This window comes from Aplidium turbinatum, chromosome 2 (genome assembly GCF_918807975.1).
Source record: "Aplidium turbinatum chromosome 2, kaAplTurb1.1, whole genome shotgun sequence".
Lineage (NCBI taxonomy): Eukaryota > Metazoa > Chordata > Ascidiacea > Aplousobranchia > Polyclinidae > Aplidium > Aplidium turbinatum.
In genome coordinates this window covers 13301065-13325209 of record NC_137473.1, presented here as the reverse complement: position 1 = coordinate 13325209, position 24145 = coordinate 13301065, and the positions used below count along the sequence as shown (strand labels likewise).

General features: G+C 38.3%; 1 protein-coding gene across 1 annotated transcript in view; it reads left to right on the top strand.

Annotated features, from left to right (window-relative positions):
* Positions 1-24112, top strand: part of LOC145788338 (plexin-A4-like) — a 43946-nt gene extending 19834 nt beyond the window's left edge. The window contains exons 8-33 of the mRNA XM_082600116.1: positions 3652-3861; positions 4435-4537; positions 5618-5796; positions 6502-6632; positions 7359-7479; positions 7712-7863; positions 8609-8741; positions 9841-10035; positions 10671-10749; positions 11320-11474; positions 11729-11881; positions 12317-12551; positions 13053-13220; positions 13425-13569; positions 13703-13762; positions 14250-14394; positions 14806-14952; positions 15395-15557; positions 15960-16054; positions 16467-16591; positions 16934-17042; positions 17351-17443; positions 17767-17936; positions 19744-19956; positions 20530-20605; positions 21467-24112. Coding sequence (XP_082456242.1) covers positions 3652-3861; positions 4435-4537; positions 5618-5796; positions 6502-6632; positions 7359-7479; positions 7712-7863; positions 8609-8741; positions 9841-10035; positions 10671-10749; positions 11320-11474; positions 11729-11881; positions 12317-12551; positions 13053-13220; positions 13425-13569; positions 13703-13762; positions 14250-14394; positions 14806-14952; positions 15395-15557; positions 15960-16054; positions 16467-16591; positions 16934-17042; positions 17351-17443; positions 17767-17936; positions 19744-19956; positions 20530-20605; positions 21467-21637 — 3726 coding nt within the window. The 3' untranslated portion in view covers positions 21638-24112. The remainder of the gene's footprint in view (positions 1-3651; positions 3862-4434; positions 4538-5617; positions 5797-6501; positions 6633-7358; positions 7480-7711; positions 7864-8608; positions 8742-9840; positions 10036-10670; positions 10750-11319; positions 11475-11728; positions 11882-12316; positions 12552-13052; positions 13221-13424; positions 13570-13702; positions 13763-14249; positions 14395-14805; positions 14953-15394; positions 15558-15959; positions 16055-16466; positions 16592-16933; positions 17043-17350; positions 17444-17766; positions 17937-19743; positions 19957-20529; positions 20606-21466) is intronic.
* The last annotated feature ends 33 nt before the right edge of the window (positions 24113-24145 follow it).

Sequence of the window (24145 nt, the reverse complement as noted above, 5' to 3'; positions counted from 1 at the left end):
GTAAAAACGGAATTGTTTCGGCGTAAAGTTTACAACTCCAATTTTTACCGTTTGTTTGACATAAATTTGACATCTCGCGATATTCCATCAACAGAAATAAACAAACTATTTTTCATGTTTGGGCCAGCGCGACTGCAGTTTAGTTGACACTGACAGTATCAAGATTGTCAATATAAACAACTTCCTAGGAAAGTATGATAACTTTGAAGCCACGTACACGGTCCTTGCAGGATTGTGCACCGAACCTGATGGTATCGGATGGTTTGACGGATTTCAAGTTTTCGAAGTCTTTAAACTTTCTGAACCGTTTACAGCTTCCTGGCCATCAAAATTTGTTACTTTTGCATGTTTTCAACGTCGTTTCACATCAGATAGCTATGCTTTTGTAAGTAAGAGAATATTCGATCACAGAGGCACATTGTTGTGCTCTTGTTCAAGTGTGCTTTGTTGATATTTCTTGTTTTGTTTTTGCCAGCACACTTTGAAATTTAGATTACCGCAGGACGAAAGTTTGCGATGATTTTTATGTTGAATACTGAAAAGTTTGAGTGTTCATCAGGATTTTGCATTATTTTCTAAACGTTATTGCATCTCAACGAAGTTTTTAAACTCTGGCGTTTCTGAAGTCGAGTTTTCCAGGCTTTCAAACGCCATGGGTGCAAGCTTTTCATAGCGCAGAACATTGTGATAATGTGCTGTGATCAGTTCTCGCCACCCGACTGTATAGCCTACAAACAAGCAATACAACCCACAAACAATCAATGCAGCCGACAATCAAGTAACAAAACGTACTAAAAAATGCACAGTCAAGATACAAAGCACACTTTTTTGACAGACTGCTTTTTATCGCTCTATTTTTAAGGTACAGAAATATTTGCTTCAGTAATGCAAATAATTGCGATATCGATTGTTGCTTCTCCTCATCACATTTTGCTGCCACAATGTCAGAGACCGAAAGAGAAAGTTTCATTTGGGGAAGATCTGTTGTGTGATGCAAGTATGAGGTTCAATGCGCAAATTATCTTTTCATTCAGCAAGTATGCAGCCTGATCGCTAATTATTATAGGAAGTTGTTATTATTAAATAAAGATGACATATACTTCCCAAAAATAGCGTACCAGCTATTATCCGATTTAAATTTGGCGTTTTAAGCAACGCTTTGTAATGGCAACATAGACATTTGATGCAAAGATGAATACAAATTTCGTTATCAGTTTATTATTATTTGCATTAACCTGAAAAAGAGCTAAGTCAAGAATAAACATGATCGAGCCTGGTGCTGTCTGGTCATATAAATCCACGGCATTGGCATTAACAGAATGTTTTATTTTTTTAATCGTTGTACTAATATAAATTTATGTAATGTTAAGGTAAATTATTAGGTTTATGTGGCAAGTATGTTGCCTTTCCACCGCAATGTTATAAATTATTTATGGAATGTGTGTCTTATCGCTATCCAATATGTTGAGTTTTAGATTTAAACCAAGTTTTCCAGCACCAGTTACTAAACGTCAATTCTTTTTTTACATCGATTCAACGTCTTGACGTTGAATTAAAAAAGGACTGATTTGCTATCTGATTATGTCATCCTTTATCAAACATTCAGTGCAAGGGAACTCATTGGACACAAGATCCTGTGATCCATTTTTGCTTTTCCTTCGCCTGGTTTCATTACTTATTTTTTATTGTTTCTAATCACCTACATCTTTTGATTCAGTTAACAAATTAACTTAAGTTTGCAAACTAAAACATTTGTCTAATGTACAAGTACATGGCTGACAAGACTTGTGTGCCAAACTGTGCCATACTTGTCCCATACAACGTGCGCCAGCAAGCATTCCATGAAGGTGTGTTCTTGTGAGCCAGCATATGCACAAAATAGATTCCAGAAAAGCAGCGAAGTTGCACAAGACTAAAATTCCAGTGCATTGCCCAGTGCCCATCTCAAGCAAACAGATGTCGTTTGTACTCTCTTTTGTTCATTGGTAAACAAAAAGCGCTTTTATAAGCGTTAAATAAAAATAGAAATGCATTGCAGGAACATTGTTAACAAGATTATATTACATCCCACCAGCCAAGTGTGCCTTTCTATTCTAAAGTGTAGGTTTGTCTAGTTGTTATTAGCGGAAAGTCCCGTATTTCCAACTCACCTATTTCAATGCAAGCTATCAACATGAAATCTAGTGATTTTATTTTCCAAACCTGCATCTGAAAAAAGGTGCATTGCTGTGCGGTTTTTGCTTTCTCGATTTTTCTGTTACTGAACCGTCTTGGTTCAGTTGAAACTGCGTAATTAAGAATCTGTGACGTCATTCATTCTTGACTTGTATTGTTGAACAAAGGTTCAAAGGTGTTGAGAAATGTTCTCTCTTCTCTGTAACTACCTTTGAGTTGAAAGAATGTGGCCTGTATTGTCATATCGAATTTAAACCATTGTTTGCTTCTGGTTTGAAATCTGGCTACCAATCTTTTCCGAGTATTCCCAAACTTCTCGAATGTTCGGTAGAAATTCGTGTGCGGCACTTTGCAGTTTCTATTCATTTCTATTTTCACACTTCGGCTACTTTTGTAAAGTCGGCTGTAATGTAGACTGTAGTAGTGTAGTATTGATTCTATATTACATGATGAAATATTACGTTTTCCCACATACTGGAATGTTAACTCCAACAAAAACATTCTAGCCAGCAAGTCAGTCTTATTTAACCTTGGTTCAACATCTGCAAACGTTGAATCAATGTGAACATCGATTATTTTTCTGATTAGGTATAAGTTCCATTATTGCACCAGAGCTTTATTTACAACTCGCATTTGCACCACATAGCCTTGACGCAGGTTTATGATACAGTACTAGCTGTTGGATTATTTTGTGAATCAGCAGAAATGCCAAGCAGATGATTCAAAGCTAACACAAATCCATCCAAACTCAATGACCGCCATGTAATCTGTAACGTCTGTGGTGTAAACTTTCTGTTAAACTATCGTACGATGTTGCGACAGTATTTATTATCCGCTTGCGTTTCATTTGTGTGTCATTAGTGAAAATAATGGACGTTAGTGAAAATAAACAACAAAACCTCTCGAGTCTCGATTTTTGACAATACATTACCGTATTGTGACACAGAGGTTAGTGAGATTTTGTGTGAGATTTTTTTCGTTTTCTGATTACCCTTTTTGGATCTTGTCAATATCTTTCTGCATCATCATTTAGATTAGAACCATTGAAATGAAATCACACACAGTCAAGTTGTTCCGACTGGGCGGATATTCCAATTAAACATGGACCCTTGAAGTGGAGGGTTGATTATATTGATTTAACAGGCCTCTGAGCTCCTGACGGCCATGGCTGCCGAGAAGTCGTTCAATGGCCCCCGAAACTACCGCGTCGGTAGGCCATGTTTTATTGTTTGGTCGCCGGCTTCCGCAAACCAATATTTCTCCACTCCGTTGGCATTTGCATTTTCTCCACTCACGTTCGTATTTTAAACTTTTTTCTCCATTGCCGTTACAAAAAGAATTCATTGTGGATAGAAAAAGCCCATCTCTTGTGAGGATTCAACTTTTAATACGCAATACAGTAACTTGCTTTCAATACTAACTCCAATAAATGTCCTATTCCAGTTGCATGTATTTTTACGTATTTCTATGTTTCAGAAATGTCCACAGTTATCCGAACTTCCAGAAGAAGAAAACAAGGTGTATGTTAACGAAGAAAGGCGGACCAATATACCCCTCAAGGCGTCCATGCTACCAGACGAATGGACTACGTTCAAGTGTGAGATGAATATGGATGGTAGAGGTGTGCTCATATTTTCTGCGCGTCGTGAGCCTAAAAGCAATATCATCGAATGCCTCAACGTAAAGGTATGATGGAAGTTTTAACATTTTGAAAATGTCGTTTCCCAAACAGCAAATCGGTCGTTTTTACATTGATTTAATGTCTGCAGACGTTGAATCAATGTAAAAGGCGACTGATTTGCTGTCTGGGTTGGGTATCAAACTGCCTAATTTTTTGACCTTGACTTGTTCTCTCGAAAGCAATAAACTTCTGGGCTGATGTTTGTTTGAGCCGTCGAGTTTTAACAAAAGGTACATTTGATTTTATTTATCATCATTTATTTAAATGTACTGTAGTGTAGGCACATGACATTGCATTTCAATGCAAAATCTCATCACTTTTATAACGTTTCAATGTTTTTTGTCGTTGGAAAAAATCTAAAGTGTTTTGTAATCTGTGATATAAAAATTATTGAAGTCCATTTCCAGAATAACCCTTATTCTAAGTTTGCTTATCGACTAAACTGTTCTCAACGATTGCATCACTTTTTTATGGTTTGTGCGTATTTCATGTTGCTGTGGTAACTGCAAACGTTCTTCAATGAACTTGTTTTCTGTCAACTGATTGGCTATCTCCCACTGACGTTGTTTTGTTTCTAGGGTTCACTCCCGGCCAATGTGAGAAGTTCCGTGGCGTCACTTCGGGTCACAACTGATAGATCGGGACAGAAAGTCGAAATCGATAATCCTCACAACGTCAAAAGTAAATTTATAGCTTTTGGTAACTTATTGATAATACTCAAATGAGAGTACATGAAATACCAGATTTTTTAGCTGTTCGGCCAATTTTTACATTCAAGACTTCGTTTGAATAGACAGATATATAACTGACAAACAACACAACATTTAACATTATGAAAACAAAAACAAAATGGCAAACGTTTTCGGCTATGCATATAGCCCTTATCAAGCCTTTAGAAGAAAAATAAATTTACATTGTAAAAGTTTGAATAGACTTGTTATGTTATTTGAATAAATTTCGCATGAATGAAACTTCACTGATGAAACTGTAAACCTTTACCAAAGCTTTCGATGGATGAGTTTGTGTTTAGTTTACAATTTTATTGTCTTTTGCTTTTATCTCGGGCGTCTAAGCTCCTGGCTACCAAGAAGTCGTCAAATGCCCCCCGAAACTACCGCGCTAGTACGCCATGTTTGGTGGCCGCCTTCCATAAGCCAACCGTTGAATTTGAATCTTTTTTCTGTTCACTCGCATTTGCAACTTTTTTTCACAAATAAGACAAAGTCGATTACTGAAAAGTTTGGGTGTTTATCAAGACAATTATCATTTCTAGCACTAATTGCAACTTGTAACTAGTTCTAGCTAGAAAACAGACAAAGCTTCTCACGCCAACGAGCAATATTGCTGATACACTTTCGCAAAAAAATCGGAGCGCGGACTTATAAAAACTCGAAGACTAGGTCTACACTACTCGGGAAGCAGTGCATTTAAATACAGCTGCAAATATTTTTCTGGGTTGTTTGCGTTGTTATTACCTGAGTGAACGCAAAAAACACGATATCAAGTAACGGATTTTTAAAAACACAGATTTTTGATTTTGGCTGCTGGGAGCGAGAATTTGGCTGCCGGGAAGAAGCTCTTGTAGGCCATGCTTGGTCGCCGGAAAAATAAAGGAGCTTAGAGGCCTGTTATCTGTTTGGTCAAATCCCTTGCAGTGTATCTAGTGTATATCGTTGGTACGCTTCAGCTTTAAAACGAATCAATACGCCACTTTTAATGCCACAGCTAAATGCTCAACATCTTCAATATCTTTGCTTTCAGTTGAGGTGTATCGTTGCGGTCTGAACACAGATGGAAACTGTGGCGCATGTTTACAGTCTCCTGTTGCTTGGCAATGCGGCTGGTGTGAGACTACAAACACGTGTAGCTTGCGTGCCGGCTGCCCTTCTTGGTTGGAAGCCAGTAGACACAGGTCGTGTAAGAATCCAGAAATTAAACAGGTATGCTGTCAGCTAAGCAAGATTTTCTAAGAAGGCTAGTTTTACTATCATTCCACATATCTCTTGTTGCATGGTTTTGAAAATTTAAAGCCGTTAATTCTCAAAGCTTTTGTTGAAAAGTTATTGTGATGTTCCACAAGCCTGCCAAACTAAGCATCTCCACAGGGTTAATTCTAATGCAAACGCAAAAAGATGAAAATAAATTATCTGAGCGTTGTCGGCTTCGATTAAGCCATCATCAGATAATTTAAACATACAACGAAAGAACCATATTTTACTAAACTGAAGTTGGAAACGATTTTTCTGAAACTGGACAGCACAACTTTATATCAACTGTAATAATCTCTCCCTGAATAAGCAACTCTTCGCTTGCGGGTCATATTTTTGATTCGTTTTAATAAATTTTTGTTTGACATAATTAATGTAAAAAGCGTGCTTTATATGTGATGGGTAGTACTTGTTTTGTGCGACGTAGCGCTATGTATTGTGCTTGTTGATGTACAGTAAAAGTGCTACTCCACAATGCATTCCCCTAAATTTTTATTTTGCCTCCTTGTTCAATTGCATCAGTTCATATTCATCCGCCGTCGATGAACGGTAAATTTGTGTAGGATTTACAATTTATCTTTTCTGCGTTGACAGTAAATTTTTTGACGCCCATTTATAATTCTATGTATATGAAAAAAATTACCCCTGTGCCTTCAGTTCTACCCCACATCCGCCCCATTTGGAGGAAACGCGACCACCATCACCCTTACAGGGATAAACTTCGATCTCAACCAGAAGATGAGGATTTCTGTGGCTGGTGTCAATTGCATAGTCTTGGATTCAACCTGGTAAGGTCAACCTTTCTCCAGCGAGTGTTATAGTTTTTTTTTTCTAACTATCGTGGTCGGGATAAAAAAAGTACCAGCTGCAATAAGCGATTTACCATCATGCCAATGGAATTAAAATGCGGCAAAATCTTAAACGTTTGAAACAGACTTCACTTGAAAAACGTTTGAAAAACATTCACTCACTGCAAGCTGGACTACAGCCAACACGGCTCAGAAACTTTGTCCAAAGTCACGTAATACGCCAAACTGTCGCACTTCTGAATCTTTTTGTTACGTTTCACATTCCACGCACCACGCAAACTTTACGTGGATATCCGTAAGCTTGCGTGAAACGTGACACAACGAAGGTACCGATATACCAGCACATCATCTATCCGTCTTTGCGTTGATTCGACGTTTATAGAGGTTGCATTAATGTCAGTAAAAACTAATTTGAATATTGAACTGCGTTGCTAGGATTGCTGCTCCCAATCAACTCTCGTATAGGATGTCGCTGTGCAACATTCAATGTTTGTGTAGCAATGAGAATAAAAGTCTTTTGGACGGAGCAGTGCATTATGTTTGGGTGCCTTGGATATAACGAGACCAAAGATCCAGCCGTCAGCAAAGCAGTCTTTTTTGCATTGATTCAACGTCTGCAAACGAATTTTGCTGTCTGACATGTACTATTTTTCCAATGTGGGTTAAATTAGCTTCGTCAAGTATTTGTTATTTCTTCTGTTCCAGTTGCACAGCCAAGTGCGTGGCAAGGTCCAGGTCTGTGGTTTCGGATCCCATAACGCTTTGTATTGGCAATGGCGACAACTCTTGCAAGCCTGGCGAAGAGTACACGACCACAACTACCGAGGTATGGCGGGTTCTCCAAGGAAAACAATTCCATTTAGCAAAATGTTGTTTTTACATCGTATCAACGTCTAACGACTTTGAAACGATGTGAAATGGCAACTTTGCTGACTAGGAGGCCGAAAAAACTTTTCAACGTTAAATTGTGTTTTCTGCATAATTCGGACTTTCCCTTTGCAACCCTGACGTCCATTAAACGTCATAGTTGCATCCCTCATATTTCTGATTTCTTTCAGCTTTTCAATTTTGTTGACCCCAAAGTCGGCTCATTCCAACCCACGTCGGGACTTCGAGGTTGGGGGACCAGCATCGTGGTGAAGGGGAACCACCTGGACACGGGTACCACTGCTATCGTCAACGTTGACGACAAACCTTGTGTGGTCGAAAGGTAGAAGCTGGTGCAACTTGTTATTTTTTGTGCAGCATTGTTTCATCGTCGCCAAACGTCGAAACGACTTAAAATGGCAACTTGCTGACAGGGACGGCACATACCACGGCTGAATCCATCAGTAATAAGTGATCGCTTGTACGTAATGTTAAATTTTATGTCTGCATCATGCAAGACGCCCCTTGTAGAAGAATTGGTGTGAATTCGTAATTGGCCAGGCAGTTCTTTTTTTGCATTGATGAAATGCCTACAGAAGTCAAACGACGGCCGCAAACTTATTTTTTAAGGCTAATAATTATTCCAATTAATTCTCGGCTGCATAGCCCAATGGTGAGAGCGATACTCGAAAGCGCTCCGGTTCGACACCGCTCAAGAGCATGCGGCTGTGTCTTTAGCTGGACACTTGAAAACATTCCTGAAGGTGGACATAAAGATTGGCTTCCTTGCCTTCTGGTCTACTTAATTTTTAATCACCAAGCGTAAGCCTATGTATAAAACAAAAGCCAGTTAATGCATCCTACTTCACACTGGCCTGCAGACTGGCCTACTACATGTAGAAGTAGATTGCTGGTCAACTGATCAGTTTTGTGCATTGTATCGAATGAACAGATATCCAACCCTCGATTATTATCTGTTCGCATTTACCCCCCATTTTGTTCGAAAAAATTGGTGAACCCATACTGTCACTTGCTGCTGTTTCAAAACGTTGAACAACAAAGTAAAATTGCGCCATTTTTATTTTCAGGAGAACGACTGACAAGCTTACCTGCCGCCTTCAATGCACAGCTCCAGACAGGAGACGACGTGAGGCGGTTGCTTCGTCTGTTTTGTCAACTCTTAACCGAGGAAAGCGATTCACAACTAAAAGACGTCTCACGGTACGCGACCCACGTTTCATCAGATAAACGTCACGCAACGTTAGTTTGTGCAAATAATAGTTGATTTTGACCTTGGGAAAGCTCAAAGGGTGATTAACAGAGTAGTTATGACAAACCAAACTGGCAAACAACCCGACAATAAATAAATGCGACTAATCCTCTGTTACTTTACAAATAGAAACCTTGCATAAACGATGTTACATAGCGTTAAATTTTGGCTAATATGCATTCTTTTGTATTCTGAGAGTTCTCGATTTCATGAATATGGCGCAATCGCGATGCGCATGGTTCCCCGCCTACGTCAAAACCAGACGGAGGCTCTGCGGTTCCTCTTTTTTTCCAATTCCTTCAGCTAAGCTGTTTAATGCGAAGGCGATTGCCGCATCATTACACTTCTTCATCATTACACTTCTTCATTTCGTGATCTTTGTTTGCGCGAGTACGTCTTTTTAAAGTGGGCTATCGCCTCCGCGGTTGTACTCTGCGCAAATTAGATGATCAAATAACACATTGCCTAAGCAGACAGCAAATCAACCATTCTTTACTTTGACATTGTTAAAAAACGATTGATTTGCTGTCTGCGATACTTATCACTGGCCCTAGGTCTGGTCCAGATCACTGTTCCAAAGTTAATAAACAGCAAAGTCCTTACTCTTGGACTGGAAGGGTTCATACGATAATGACCCAAATGATTTCTTTGATATTTCTTCGGACTTGTTCATTGTGATTTCAACACTTTACATTGTTTTACTGCTGACGACGTGTAATGAACGTTATGTGCGCAAGCTAACATTAACGTTGGTTTTCTTGTTTGCAACGGAGAACTGTCACTTGAAAAACATACACCTCCCAGAGAGAGTTCTCTTTTTTGTACCACAGACAGGCGTTGAGCAGTATACGAATATATTTTCCATATTTACAAATAGTTTTAACAGTCGAACGTCTTCTGCTGAACTTAAGCCCTCATCAGGAATCTGAAAATATGTATTGAAGAAAAAAAATTATGGAGAGCTAAAATATTTAAATATAGTCAAAAAAACTTGCTTGTTCTCTGAGAAACAGCCAATCTCTAAATCTCAGTTCCTTTTATTCTATTAAGGTTACTTTCGACGGGATATCACGGATCGCAAACATGTACTTCGATTTTGTGGATGACGTTTCAATTTCATCGATTGAACCGAGCGTGACCTTACGTAGCGGGGGACTTCCCCTCAGGGTCAAAGGTCGCAATATCGATCTTATTCAAAACCCTCAGGTGACGGTGACGTTGCCTGACGGAGAGAAGTTTAAAAATGTGAGTTCTTGTCCAGAAAATGTTTATTTTCTTGTTGAGAAACCTTGTGAAAGTGTTTCTGTGTTAGCCTGTACCCAGTTAGCAAAATCCGTCATAAAAACGACGGATTTACTGTCTGGGTATGTTGCCTCTTACCGTGAGTTGGTGGCTTTTGATCATTTCATATTCCATTGCGTTTCCGAGTGGTGAGAGCATCAGATCGATAATCGAAAGGACGCTGGTTTGACACCCACAAAGAGCATGCGGTTTTGTTAGCAGTGCACTTGATGACATGCTTACCAGCGGACACGAAGATTGGTTTTCTTGTCTTGATCTAAATTTGCCAATAGTAGGCATAAGCCTCGACACATTAAAAAAACTTCCAATACGAAAATATCATGCAAATATACGTAATTACATATTCACAAGAAAAGCCTAGAATTTGGTTATCCACCCAGACAGCAAAATTCTTCAGTTTTCCGTAAAACGTTGAATCAGTGTAAAAGAGAGGGATTTTGTTGTCTGGGTAGTTTTCAGCTGGCAACAACATTGTATTTGTAATTTAAGCGTTTACTTGTAAATTTCAACGAAACTTTATAAGCCGTATATTATCACACGCGATTGTGAAATTAACGAGTCATTCTTGTCTTCTGCAGCCTTGCTACATGGAAAACCTCGAAACTCTTCTCTGCGAGTCCCCTGACGTTTCAGAAGCAGACTACTTTAGATCTCCCGGTAACGTTAGGTTGACGTTTTTTTTCCGTTATATACGTTTTTTTGTTTTGTTTCTCGAGATTTACCTGTTTCAAATGTCCGTTATCCAGCAGGCAAATCAGTCTCTTTTTACACTGATTTAACGCCAGCAGACTTCGAATCAATGAAAAAGGGACTGATTTGCCTGCTGGGTAGCCACAGCATAATGAGGAGCGCTTCACTCCTGACTACTGAACTGTGAAGCAAGTTTTTAATTACGAAGCAAACAAATGCCAGTACAATATTCGTCATCGTTTACTTCAAAAGTTAGCCTTATTCGTCAGTCCCGGAAGAAGTCGTTATACTTTTGACCTGTTGGCATAAATCGCCAGTTCGCCTAATTCGTCACTTTTTCTAACCCCCTTGAGGTGACGAATGAAACGAATTATACTGTACAACCCTTCCCTTGCATCCAGGCCGATGGAACAGTTGCAGGAAGACTCAACCTCTTTTTGTTTACCCCAATAAGATAATTCGTTGTCTCGAAATTCTAAAACGGTGTGTCCGGTGGTTCGATGCCTTATCAAGTCATTTTTTTGCATTCTTACTCAGATCAAAAGGTGAACGTTTGGGTTGACCTCGAGAGCGCAGACTGCAAATTGCGCTCGGTACGGTACAACGCTAAGCTGTCCTACAATTCCAATCCCGTCCTAAACACCTTCGATGATGAAGTGAAAGTCTTTCGCGGCGACCCGATCTATATTTCGGTATTACAACTCATTTTAACGTTTTAAAAATGTTTTTCTAGTCTAGTGCTTGTAACGTAAAAGCCAGAAGTTGTGCTCAGAAGTTTTAATGCAGACAAGACCTCGCTCTTGCGACCAAACGTCTTTTGTCGAACAAGGTCGCTTTAACGAGGTTGTCTGAAAGTGGTAAAATAAAGAAGCCTTTCTTTAGCAAAGTAAATACTAATTCAATTTCTCTTCCCTAAACGTTCATAAAAGCTTGAAACCCATTTCAGGGATCAAATCTCTGCCCCAACCGCTACGTATGCGACCCCACCACAGTGAGGGTGATGATTGGTGATGACATGGAATGCAACGTGACCAGACTCGACTTTGATCAGATGACTTGCGAGGCTTCTGCTGCTGAAGTGGGCTCTTATCCGGTTGTGGTGGGTCTTGAAATAAACTACAGTTTGAAAAGTTTGACTTCACTGTACCATATAAATTAAAAAATGACTATTTGGTTGGTAACTGAAAAAACGTCATAATGATGGTTTCTAACTGGCCAAATGTATCTTTATTTGCCTTGGTTCAAATCCCACAGACAACTTTTCAAGCTCTTTCAGCATTTTAAGTTTCAAAATTCGGTCCATTATAAACCTTTCAGCATTTTTGGTTCATGGGATATGAACGTTGGCGCCATTTGGCTCTAGACTAGAGTGTTCCATTCCCCAAATAGAACACTTTAAGCACCTGGCACATACAAAATTAGAGACAAAAGTTTTTAAGGGCCACCCGAATGTACACGTGGTGCAGGCTGGGTACGTATGTTTTTGACATTTTCACCATTCCAAAAAATCCTTCATTTTCCTTCTCATCACCAGGTACTAATCGGAGGCTATTCTCAAAACATTGGCTCTCTCGAGTACCAGGAACACGTCGAGTTCCCGCTTTACGTGATTGGCATCGTGGCCGTCTTCGCGCTGCTGTTGATTGCCGCCATCTTGGCCTGGGTCTGGTTTTATCGTCGCCGCGCCAAAGATAGGGAGGAAGAGTTGAGGAACGTCCAGATGCAGATGAACGTGATGGAATCGAAAGTGGCCAAAGTGTGCAAGGAAGGTTCGATTGGAGTGACTGTTGCTTTTAAATTTTAAATTCGATTCTTGGCCACCTTAAGATTTGCAAAATCAGGAGACGTCTCTTTTTGCTTGGTCAATAGTTTGGTAATATTGCTGTAAGATGGTTTCATTGAGTTTTACAAAACTGAGGTTTATTTAAGATTAATGGAAGATATATAAGATCGGTTAACTTTAAAATTTACAAAGTCAGTTGACACCTACTTTTGTTGGCAATAAAAAAATTATATTTTTGCTTACTTGGTTTATCGTTTAATAATATGGAACAATTTTAGTCTGAGCTTTAGAATCAAGAATTCAACAGTATCCACTAAGATGGCAAAATATGCCATTTTTACATCGTCTCAATGTCTCCAGACGTTGAAACAATGTAAAACAGGAACGCTTTGTTATCTACGAATGTAGTCAGTGTTTTCCTCAGCCTCACTATGCTAGTATCGTCTTTGCTTCATTATTCTTGCTTTAAATCTTTTCTTTTTTCCAGCTTTTGCGGAATTGCAGACTGACATCAACGAGCTGGACATGCTTGCAGCTGGAGTAGGAATTCCCTACTGGGATTACAGGAACTACCTGATGCGGGTTCTCTTTCCTGACCCCGTCACAGCCCAGCGCCAACACACTCTTCTGCTGTCCCACACCATGGAAAGAAATGGTATTGTGTTTTATACGTACAACCAAAAAAATGCCATTTTGATGTATTTTTAAAATAATTTACGTTGTTACGTTATTTTACTTTTACGTCAGTTATTTTACTTTTACGTTGTTACGTTATTTTACTTTTACGTCAGTTATTTTACTTTTACGTTGTTACGTTATTTTACTTTTACGTCAGTTATCTTCATGGCCATTCTTACAGATTCGCGTAACAGCCACCGGGACTTGTTGGCTCCCAGAAGTAGGGTGGGGATGGATAGATTCAACCAGTTGTTGGAAAACAAGATCTTTCTTCTTTCCTTCATCAAAGCAGCCGAGAGGCAGCGTTCCTTTTCCATGAAAGACAAGTAAGCTGATGCTTCGCAGTCATTCATACCAACAAAGTTTCAATAAGAAATCTACATATTCCTTTGAATCCTTCAACAATTGTAACGTATTTTTGCTATTAATTAACATCTAATGCTTTTTTTTTCTGTTCAGGGGTCAAGTAGCCGGACTTCTGTTCATAATTCTTCAGAACCGACTTCCTTACGCGACAGAGTAAGCAACATTTTAGTTGTCGATAAAGAAGCTTCACTTTAACGTCTACGCCTCAATTCGTCTAAGTGTTGTTATAATATGTATTTTTGTTGCAAATTGTTGTGGCAATTGTTAGCAACTGCGGACTGACTGTTAATTGTAAGAAGTGATGTTTTCTTTCGTGTAATATTTAGCGATAAAAAGCGTAGGATTAAAATTTCAGATGAACGTATTGTCGTCATGTCCAAGCTTACGCCCGATAGTTGAAGGTTTAGATTAGTAGACGGAAGGCAAGGAAGCCAATCTTCAAGTCCACTTTCAGGCATGTCATTGAGTGTCCTGGCAAAGATACAGCCGCTTGCTTTAAGCAGTGCTCCTTTTAGATTGTCGCGCCAGAGCTCTCACTACGACCATGTAGCCGATACAATGAATGTAATAATTTTTGTTTAAACAAAAACTGCTCTGCAATTTCAGTCTATCACCTCTTTTCTTTTTTACTTTTTCGTAGAATTTTGGAAGATTTGTTGGCGGATTTAATTCGAAGGAATTTCGAAAGTCGGGGTCAGCCCAAATTGTTGTTCAGAAGAACTGAGTCAGTCGCCGAGAAAATGCTGACTCATTGGTTCAGCATATTGCTGTACGGTTTTGTTGTGGTAAGTATTTGTTGAAAATGCTTTCCGTATCTCTAAGCCACTGTTGATTATATTGATGTTGAAATTGTATTTTGCTTACAAAAATTCTAAATTCCTATTCAAATCCAGTGCTTATCACTTATTTCAAATATCATTAAATTTTTTAAAATTGATTTCTTTCATCAAAGTAACGCTTTTTCTCTGTCGGAAGGATTTGCTTTACGTCACCAGTATCCTCTGTTACATTTTCTAAAAAGTGAGAAACCAGCGGTTTGTCACTTTCTATTATTATAGATGATTTTTCATCGTTTTTCAAGAATTACTAATTTTACTCCGCCACATAATTCATATTTCTATCCACTGCGTCCTTTTGACGTTTTATCTACGTAAATAAACTCTCTCATCTTCAAAACTAAACGTTCTCCTCTCCAGGAATGTGCCGGGGAGCCTCTATTCACTCTCTTCCGGGCGATCAAGCAGCAAGTGGACAAAGGTCCTCTGGATGCCTTCACCAATGAAGCCCGGTACTCGCTGAGTGAGGACAAACTCCTTCGTCAGACAGTGGACCATGAAACTATCGTACGCCTTCAGTTGTTGCGATTTGATAGTTTGGGTTTTTTGCATTTTTTAGAGAGATAGACTTATCTTTGCTGCGGAAAGCAACTGATTCGACGACTGATGTAGTCATCCGCTGATTTCCTCGGTTGTGGAATTTAATTTGTTATATGATGCTAGTTTTTCATATTGATATGCTTGTACCGTACTATTCTCACAACAGACGGAATGAAAGTTTTTCTCTCTCTCTCTTTCTACTCACGATGCTGTGCAAAATACAGTTTGATTTTTTTCATGTTTTGAGGTAAAACTTTATTTTTTTTGTGCTTTTTTTTAATACTTTACGTTGCAAATTTACTGTTTGCAAAAAAATTTACAGTCAATTTCTCTCACCTTGTTGAGCTGTTGTTTTCTTTTCTCAAATCCTGTTCGTTTTCTTTTTATTAACATTTGCCGTCCTTTGCAGACTCTTCTCGTCACAAACTACCTGGGAGACCACGACCAGCCGGAGTGTGCTGTTAAAGTCCTCAGCTGCGACTCCATCTCCCAAGTCAAAAGGAAGGTCCTGGATGTTGTTTACATGAACCACCCTTACTCCATCCGTCCTCATCCAGAAGACATTGACTTAGGTCTTTTGTTAATTATTTATTAATTGCTGCTTTAAATAGTATGTGCTTTACAGTAAAATACACTTCATCTACGGTATAAATATAAAGATTGACGGAATAAGCAGAGCTTCACGCTTGCTTCTTTTATTTAAATCTTGCTGTAGGTACTCGTGTAGTCTTGATCACATTACGGTGATTCCCGTGATGGGATAGTGTCCCTGCAGTAGTAGTATTTCCTCACCGAGGAGTTGTAATTTTGTGAATTGCCATATCAGCCATTATACGGATTGCATTGATGATGTTATTTATACAGGGCGTTTGCTAGTTTGGGCTGCGTATTTCGATTTTTGTCAGATATGTGACCCAAATGCTAGTTGGATAGGATTGTATTTTCTGTGTCAATAAGTCTTTTTCTTTTTGAAGAATGTCGGTTATCAAGACTCAAGCTCCGAGATGAGGATTCCTCTTCCAATGTGGAGGCGGAGTGGAAGAAAGTGAACACCCTCGCCCACTACGAGGTAGAACCGGAGGAAGATTTTTCAAGTTTGCTTATTTTAAAGTTTTTGACGCTCAGTGTTGAGCTAACGCCGAATGAATGCAAAGTTTGGGCTTTTTTACCTGTAATTTCGTACCGTATGCTATTTTCAACTTCAGTTTGATGTTTATAGCGCCTATATTTCAACGAAAGCATTTTCACGGACCAAACTGGTTAAATGTTTGACCCAGTCTTAATATAATCTAAATTCAAGCCATCTCGGTCAATTTTGACCAAGCAGTTTCACTGATTTTTTTAAAATATGCATTATGCAGTGTTATCTTGACTTTTGAAAATACCTTAAACAATATCAGTTTTATGCTCTTGGTTGAAATAGCTGAGCGACTTTCTCATCTCATCGACTGAAAGTAACGTTTTTATAACGTTGACCACAGGTCAAGACGAACACAGAAATTACATTGATTCCATCCAAAGATCAATCTGTCCTCAACTACTCTGTAGCCTCCGCTGGTTCCAAAGCAAGTTCACACCTACTGAGGCGCAATGGGAGCGGCAACAGGTTGATATGATTGGGTTAAAAAATTGATTGCACCAATCGTTCTAAAGACTGGAGACCACAACTTCGAAATGGTTTACCAAAAATATGTTCCTGAAATGCCAAATGACAGTTTGAAGTGCTGAGCTTCCGAACAAGACTTTTCATGGCTTTAAAGAGTACTATATATAATGTAAACAACATGCTTGAAGCAAGATATCCTAAAAATGACCATTACCAAAAACATCATCTTTTAATTGTTTAGTTGTAATGGTCTAACATAATACTTCAGATTTTTGTTTCAATGCCATCCGCTAATGCACCTTTTCAATGCAACAAGTACAGAGATCATTTTTCTTTGGTTAGGTTGTTCCAACAAGGAAATGGGGGCAGTCTCCCCCGCCAGAAGCAGGCAACATCGAGCCGATCTGGCACCCCTACCCTCCCTCAGGACGGAATCAGACAGTGGCATTTGGTGAGCATAATTTCAAGTCAACTGTTAAAATCCCAATTTAGCATAGACGGGTGATCGGCAACTAAGAAATTTGTTTGAGTAACCGTTATTATTAACATAACTAAAACCATAGTTTATTATAGTTATAACATTATGGTTTATTATAGCTCTATTATTATAGTTTGTCAAGACAATAATAAAACCAATGACGGTATAAATTCAAACGTTTCTGGGACGGCGTTGCGTCCTTGTCAGAAAAAGTAGCCAACTGCGTCTGATGTCGAAAAATCAGGAGCAATACAAGATCTTGTATTCTAATCATGTTTCAGGCAAAACAACTTGATCAAGACCAAAGCGAAACTATTGACCGAGGAAGCAAAATGGTTTCGGAAATCTATCTGGCCAGGCTGCTGACAGCTAAGGTTGGCACACTTCACTCGTATCCATGTCGCTTTTTGTAGTGTTGCCAAATTTAATTTGCACTTGTTGATTGATGGGGAAACATTGATGTATCCCCATCAAGCAATGCAATGTTTCTTCAAATCTAACCGTCATTTCTAGCTTTTGAAGAAGTCTATAAAAGACGCAACTTTAAGTGCAGTGTAGTCACTAAGCTGAAAAGTATTCAAGTGTCCAGTGATTGCTTTTGACGCTATTCAGCGGTTTCAGCCGCTTTAAACTTTTGTTCTTGGCAAAAACTAGAAAAACTCACGAGCCATTTTAACTCATCCATGTCTTTCCCCAGGGTACGATTCAGAAATACGTGGACGACCTTTTCGAGACTATTTTCAGTGTTTCCCAACGTGGCCACGTTCTCCCATTAGCAATCAAGCACATGTTCGACTTCCTAGACCACCAGGCGGACATTCAGGGCATTACCGACCCTGAAATTGTCTACACCTGGAAGAGTAATTGGTGAGTGGTGTCTCCCCATACTTTTGGCAACTGTTTGCATTGTAGCACTTTTATCACTTGTTGCCATTGCGGACCTTCCGAACAGAACTTTTGTCTATTACTGTAATTGTATATACAGTACAATTGCACATGTAACGTGAAGGCTAAGATATTGGCCGTTGATATGGAAGGTTGTAAGTGATGCATTTTAAGGCAGAGCATAACACCTTTACTTTACAAAGAAGAAAGTCGAAATGTTCTAACAACAATTTCAAATGCTGTAGTTAGCAAGGACAATGCAGATGACGTGTACAGAACAGTACGAGAATCAGTCAGAGGTCAAGGGTCATGCCGAAAGGGAAAACATTGTTGAGCACAGTAAGAATAGTTGAGTTTGTAGGTCATGTGCAAGTGAGCATTGTAGTGTACTTATGTTTTTGTCCTATTCAAACTTGTTGAAGATTGAGATTGAGGGACGAGAAGTCAATCTTTGGGTATTACTAAGGTGTTCATGTTTATTTAAGCTTTCAAGGGCGTGTGGTTTGTAAACCCAGGCCAGCATCATGGCTGCAATTATTGTGACATTTCTTGATTTATTGTTGGAAGTTCGATTCCCGCTCAAGACGTATAGTTAATCGGATATGCACCACTGATAATCCCAAGCAAGGGTGAAACTCGAGTACGGCATCTTCCATTTTCGTTTGATCGGAATGATTCTTGATTTATGTTTAAAGGGACGCTCCTGATGGAAATATTTTTTTTTGTGTCTGAAAAGCAGTAAATTTCATCAGGATTCTGCATATGGTATAATTTTGATTCCATTTTTCAATGTCTTTGTGTGTCAAAACTTACTGTTATAAATGTGAGTAATGTAGCTTGTGTTTTATTGGGTGTTTTTCAAGTGCTGTTTTCTTTGAAAGTCATTTTTTGATGTTTTCAACTAGGCCTACTCATTTATTTCTTGTCAGAATGGCATGGAATTTTGTATGTGTATGATCATATGATCATCAATTATACTGGAAAAGTGATCAAAGAGAGGATTTTTGTTATTTCTGTGTAGTTTTACTTAAATTTAAAAAACAATTTCAAATATATCAAGTTTTCTAATACATAAATTCAAAATTTATTTATTTTTTAAATATGCACTTGCGAAAGAAAATCTCTCATTGGTAGGGGATGGCGACAATACCAGCAAAAAGTTAGGAATGATATAAAGTCTCCCTTGAGACTCATTAAATTTTTCTACCGGTAGTAAAAAAATTTAAAAAGTGGAAAAATTTTTACATTTTTTAGACATTTATTTTTCACAAAAACGCTTTTCATCTATTTAAGTGCCATATTTTGATGGTAATTTTCATATTCTTTCCAAGGACATATACAGTAATAAATATGTAGGGTTTTCCACACGTTAAGCACATGTTTCGACCCACTTATTAAGGGCGGTGCTGAAATTGATATTCCATCAGTGTCCCCTTAAACGCTTATAACACACGTTTAGCATGATCTCTACTTAATCTCTACTTATCACACTATCTCGTCAAATACAGCCACTAATGTTCACTAGAAACCTTTTCAAACTGTTTCACCCTTATTGGGGCCATCAGAAGGTTCTTATTCAAATAGAATCAGTATATAAAAATAATCAAGTGTCACATCCTTGTATTTGTTTGTTTGTTTGAGTTAGGGCAATATCAATCTGTCGTGTTGTTTCACGGCATTATTTATTGTAATCTAAAAGAATTGTCAAGTTATCCTGAAAACATCATTATTAAATGATAAAATGACGAAACTATTACACTGGCTTAAGTCTTTTTCGTATTTCCTCCAGTTTGCCTCTTCGATTCTGGGTGAATCTTATAAAGAATCCTGAGTTTGTTTACGACATTCACAAATCTCCCATTGTCGATTGCTACCTCTCCGTCATAGCCCAAGCGTTCATGGACTCTTGCTCGACTGCTGAGTACAAGCTCGGCAAAGACTCCCCTTCCAATAAGCTTCTGTACGCCAGAGAAATCCCCGAGTACCGGAAGTGGGTGAAAAGGTAGGTTGTGGTGTTTTGGTTAGGAATTTATATCCTGAAATTTGTCTGACTTCGGTTCCTCATTCATTTTAGACTCACCTGTTCGTTTCGACGCAATCATGAATGCTTTGCATTGTCTGAGGCAGTGTAGGCTGTAAGATGTTACTTTATTAGATAATTGTTCATCAGTCATCGCTTATCTTATTGCAAGCTTGAAGCAGACAAGAATAATTAATTAATAATTATACAAAGAATGCTTTTATTGAATATATATATTTTTGTACCACATCAAAAATAACACTTCTTTTTTTTCTTATTTGAAATAAATAACGAAAATCTACCGTCTCCAGAGAAGAAACCCTTTAAAGCCTTAACACTCTTCTCAATATACTCCGTGATTTAAAAATCCCTAGCCTTGGATATTGTAAACACTTTATCTCAATTTTGTGTGGAGCGTTGCTTTTGACTGGTGTCGAACCGATGTCCTTTCGATCACCGGTCAGACGCTCTTAACAACTCGACCACACAACCCTAAGTTTTTCTTCCCTAGCACGTTCAGCTGCTTGTCTAACACTAGCCATCTTTACAATGCAGATATTTTTACGATATATCGAACATGCCTCGCCTCAACGCAAGGGACCTGTCGGAGTTTTTGCAGAACGAATCTTTCGTGAGTTTTTCATTATTTCTTGTTCGTCATTTGGATTGTCATTTGCATTTGCAGTGATGCGTATTTTTTATCCTGCAATTTCATCATATTTGAAATCGGTTTAGTGCGGAACAAGCTCAAAAAGTAACGTTGCAAAACACGTGTTGATTGATAACATTTTCTCTTATCCGTAATTGGGTTTCAGAAGTTGTTGTTGCATAGCAATTTTGTTGCTTAGCATTTTAAATAAGGTGTTTCATATTTTCAACATTTTCGATTTTCAAAATGCCTGAGGTGTAATGTAGTGGGATTTTGGGTAAAAATAAAATGGCTGAGGTTTAATGTAGTGTGGTTTTGGGTAAAAATAAAATGCCTGAGGTTTAATGTAGTGGGGTTTTGAGTAAAAATAAAATGCCTGAGGTTTAATGTAGTGGGGTTTTGAGTAAAAATAAAATGCCTGAGGTTTAATGTAGTGGGGTTTTGAGTAAAAATAAAATGCCTGAGGTTTAATGTAGTGGGGTTTTGAGTAAAAATAAAATGCCTGAGGTTTAATGTAGTGGGGTTTTGAGTAAAAATAAAATGCCTGAGGTTTAATGTAGTGGGGTTTTGAGTAAAAATAAAATGTCTGAGGTTTAATGTAGTGGGGTTTTCGGTAAAAATACAAATATTTATTTGTTGAAAAGTAATATCAGTCATTTTCAGTTCCACTCTCTTGTTTAAACCTTTGCTGGGCTTTGAAACAATCACAGCGGGTGCTCTTGCTCAGATTTTCTCACCAAGTTAAGTTTACTTTGCGAAATATCGTACTCAGACTAATGTCCATGAAACGCCAAACTCCATACCATCATAATTACTCGTCATAATTTTGAGCTTTTCCTTCAGATTCACTCGCAAGACTTCAACTCACAAGCCGCTCTGTTGCAATTGTACGGCTTTGTACAAAAGTACAGTGATGAGATCCTATTGGTCTTGGAGGAAAACCCGGAAGCCAGGCGGCAGCAGCTTGTCAAGCAAGTTTGTGACTTGTCTATGTCTCTGAACGGGAGCGTTTAAGAGAAATTTGGGACTCAGAGAACGACTTCCTCCAAGAATTTATCAGAACAATCCCGGATGGTGTTTTTGATGAAGAAGCGGACTCTTCGACGTAGGAAGAGGGTGCGATTCTTTGATGACTTCATTTGCAAGTTGTAGAATCGGTCTCATCGAACAATGTCCAATAAAACTTAATACAAAAGTGTATGAGTTTGTGGCAAGGCTATCACGAGTGGCGTTAACTTTAACTAACTGGCTTGGGCCAAACACTCGTTGCGTACAAAAATTTTGGTTTCGTTTCAGTGGTTTAGTTACTTAATGACGTCATTCCGACATCTGCCTGTATTTGAACTCTTTTTTATATGCAAAGTGGTGGTGTAATTGCGTTGACACGACGTATGTCAAGTGGTTTTTATAGGGATGTTAATGGTGATCCCTTGTGGGAGTTGAGCTGCCAATATTGTAGTGACGTGTCAGTTTTTAGTGTTTTACTTCTCATTTTCATTCTTTCTGTTCCAGTAAAGTGCAGCTGGCGGAATTTGGTGTTACTTTTAATGATTCTACGTCTGCAAACCTTAGATACAGTAAACTCAGAGAGTCTTTCGTGCTCAAAAATATTGATTTTGCGCTCATTTGATGCATATCCTGTCTTCTCAGTTAATTTGAACTTACCGAAAAGTGACCTTAAGTGACCCTTCAAATTTTGTGACCGCTTATGACCCCAAACCTCAGCCAATCAGTATGATTTAACAGCATGATGTAATGTGGTTTGTGATTTTTTGTTGCTAAATTTTTGCATTTTCAAGGTAGAATTGCGACAGGATGCACCAATTGTAATTTTGTGTCAAATCATGGCGACATGGATCAAATATAATATTTTTTTCCAAACTCATTATTAATAAAATCAACGCCTCAGATGACACATTTCTTCAGTTAAAAAACTTATTGCATTAAGCTTGTGTTGAAAAAAATAATCAATTAAGCACCATTAGTTACGATGACTTTAACGCATAGTATACCGTATATGATTTACTTTCATGTAATGTTTGCAATCAACAACTTAATTAATTTTGTTCAAGCATGAGATAAGTTGTGTTTGTGTCTTTCTGTTTTTAATCATGATATTTTTTAGCCTCCCACTTCTTAATCAGCATTTTACCCTTAACTCAATTAATTTCCAAAATTCTAGTAGGTTATTCTGTTTCGTTGCAGTTGGAAGTACAGAAATTGGAAATCATCAAAAATTAATTTAGTTAACAAACAATTATAGACACATTGTGTTTTTCTCTTCATCTACCTAGCTTCTTCTTCTTCGTCTACCTATTCTTCAAAGTTTTGGCAAATTTTCCTCTCAAGTTAAAAATTTATTTTTATCTTTCTATTTTTCGTCATAGCAGTGTCAGGGAGAAAAGGGAAAGTACCAGCTGCAACATACGATACGGCAGTACGCCAATAGACCCAACAAGGTGGCAAAGCTTTGTGTGGTAACTGGTAACAAACGTGCCTGATGCCTATCGGTGGGTTTCAAGCCCACAAAGCTTTCTTTAGCTGTGCGTCTTTTCCTTATCCTTTTCTTTTTTGGAAAAAAAAATTATATACAGTAGGTATAAGATGGGACCCAAATTTTATCTGCACTAAATTTTAGCGTTTTTTTTTTCAAAGTTAAAAGGAAATTTACTTTTCGAATTTCTTCAACTTCGACTGTATTTTTTGAAATGTTTACTCTTTGATATCGTAACTATTACGTTGATTTGCAGAAAACTAGCAACGTTTTTTTGACAATAGAATACTTCAAGTCAGCTGCCAAACTACTGTCTTCCCCTAGACAGCAAAATCCTTCATATTACATTGCATGAATCATGTATAAAATGATGATTTGCTAACTGGGTTATTTCCTTTATCATTGCCTTCATTAATCACGAATGCATTGGCTTGGTGGTTAAGACGACAGGTTTTGCTACCACCAACTTGAAACAACTCAAATCTTGGCTCAATTTGCTGAAAAGTAAATTCTGAATGTCTGTATTTTCAAATAGCCAACTCAAAACGTGTTGCAATCAATCTCTTGGCTTTGAGGTGCTTTGTAAGCTATTGGTGCTGCCACATTTCTGTTTCTATTCATTATCATTACAAAGCGTTTCTCAACTCTCTATCTTACTGCAAAGTGGCGGCCATTGACACGAGAAAACGACTGCAAATACAAAAAGTTCCATGCGGGCTACGACTTCTCTGTATAAACTTGACTACAAGACGATAAGTAGACTTGGGTTTATCCATGCAACATTTATTGAGCAAAGCCCCGTAGCCTACGCAATAGTGTTTTTAAGTCGTTTCCGCAACCCAGCCCTGTCTTGGCGAGGCCTGTCATGACGAGGCCTGTCTTGTTCTTTTATTCTTTTTGTTTTTAAGTTGTAAGAAAACGTAGAAAATGTTTCTCTTTGATTCCATTTGTCGGAAGTATGATTGATAATAAAATCCTTCATCGCGCTTATTAGACATGTTGTGTGCGGTAGTGTTGACTGGGAGTGG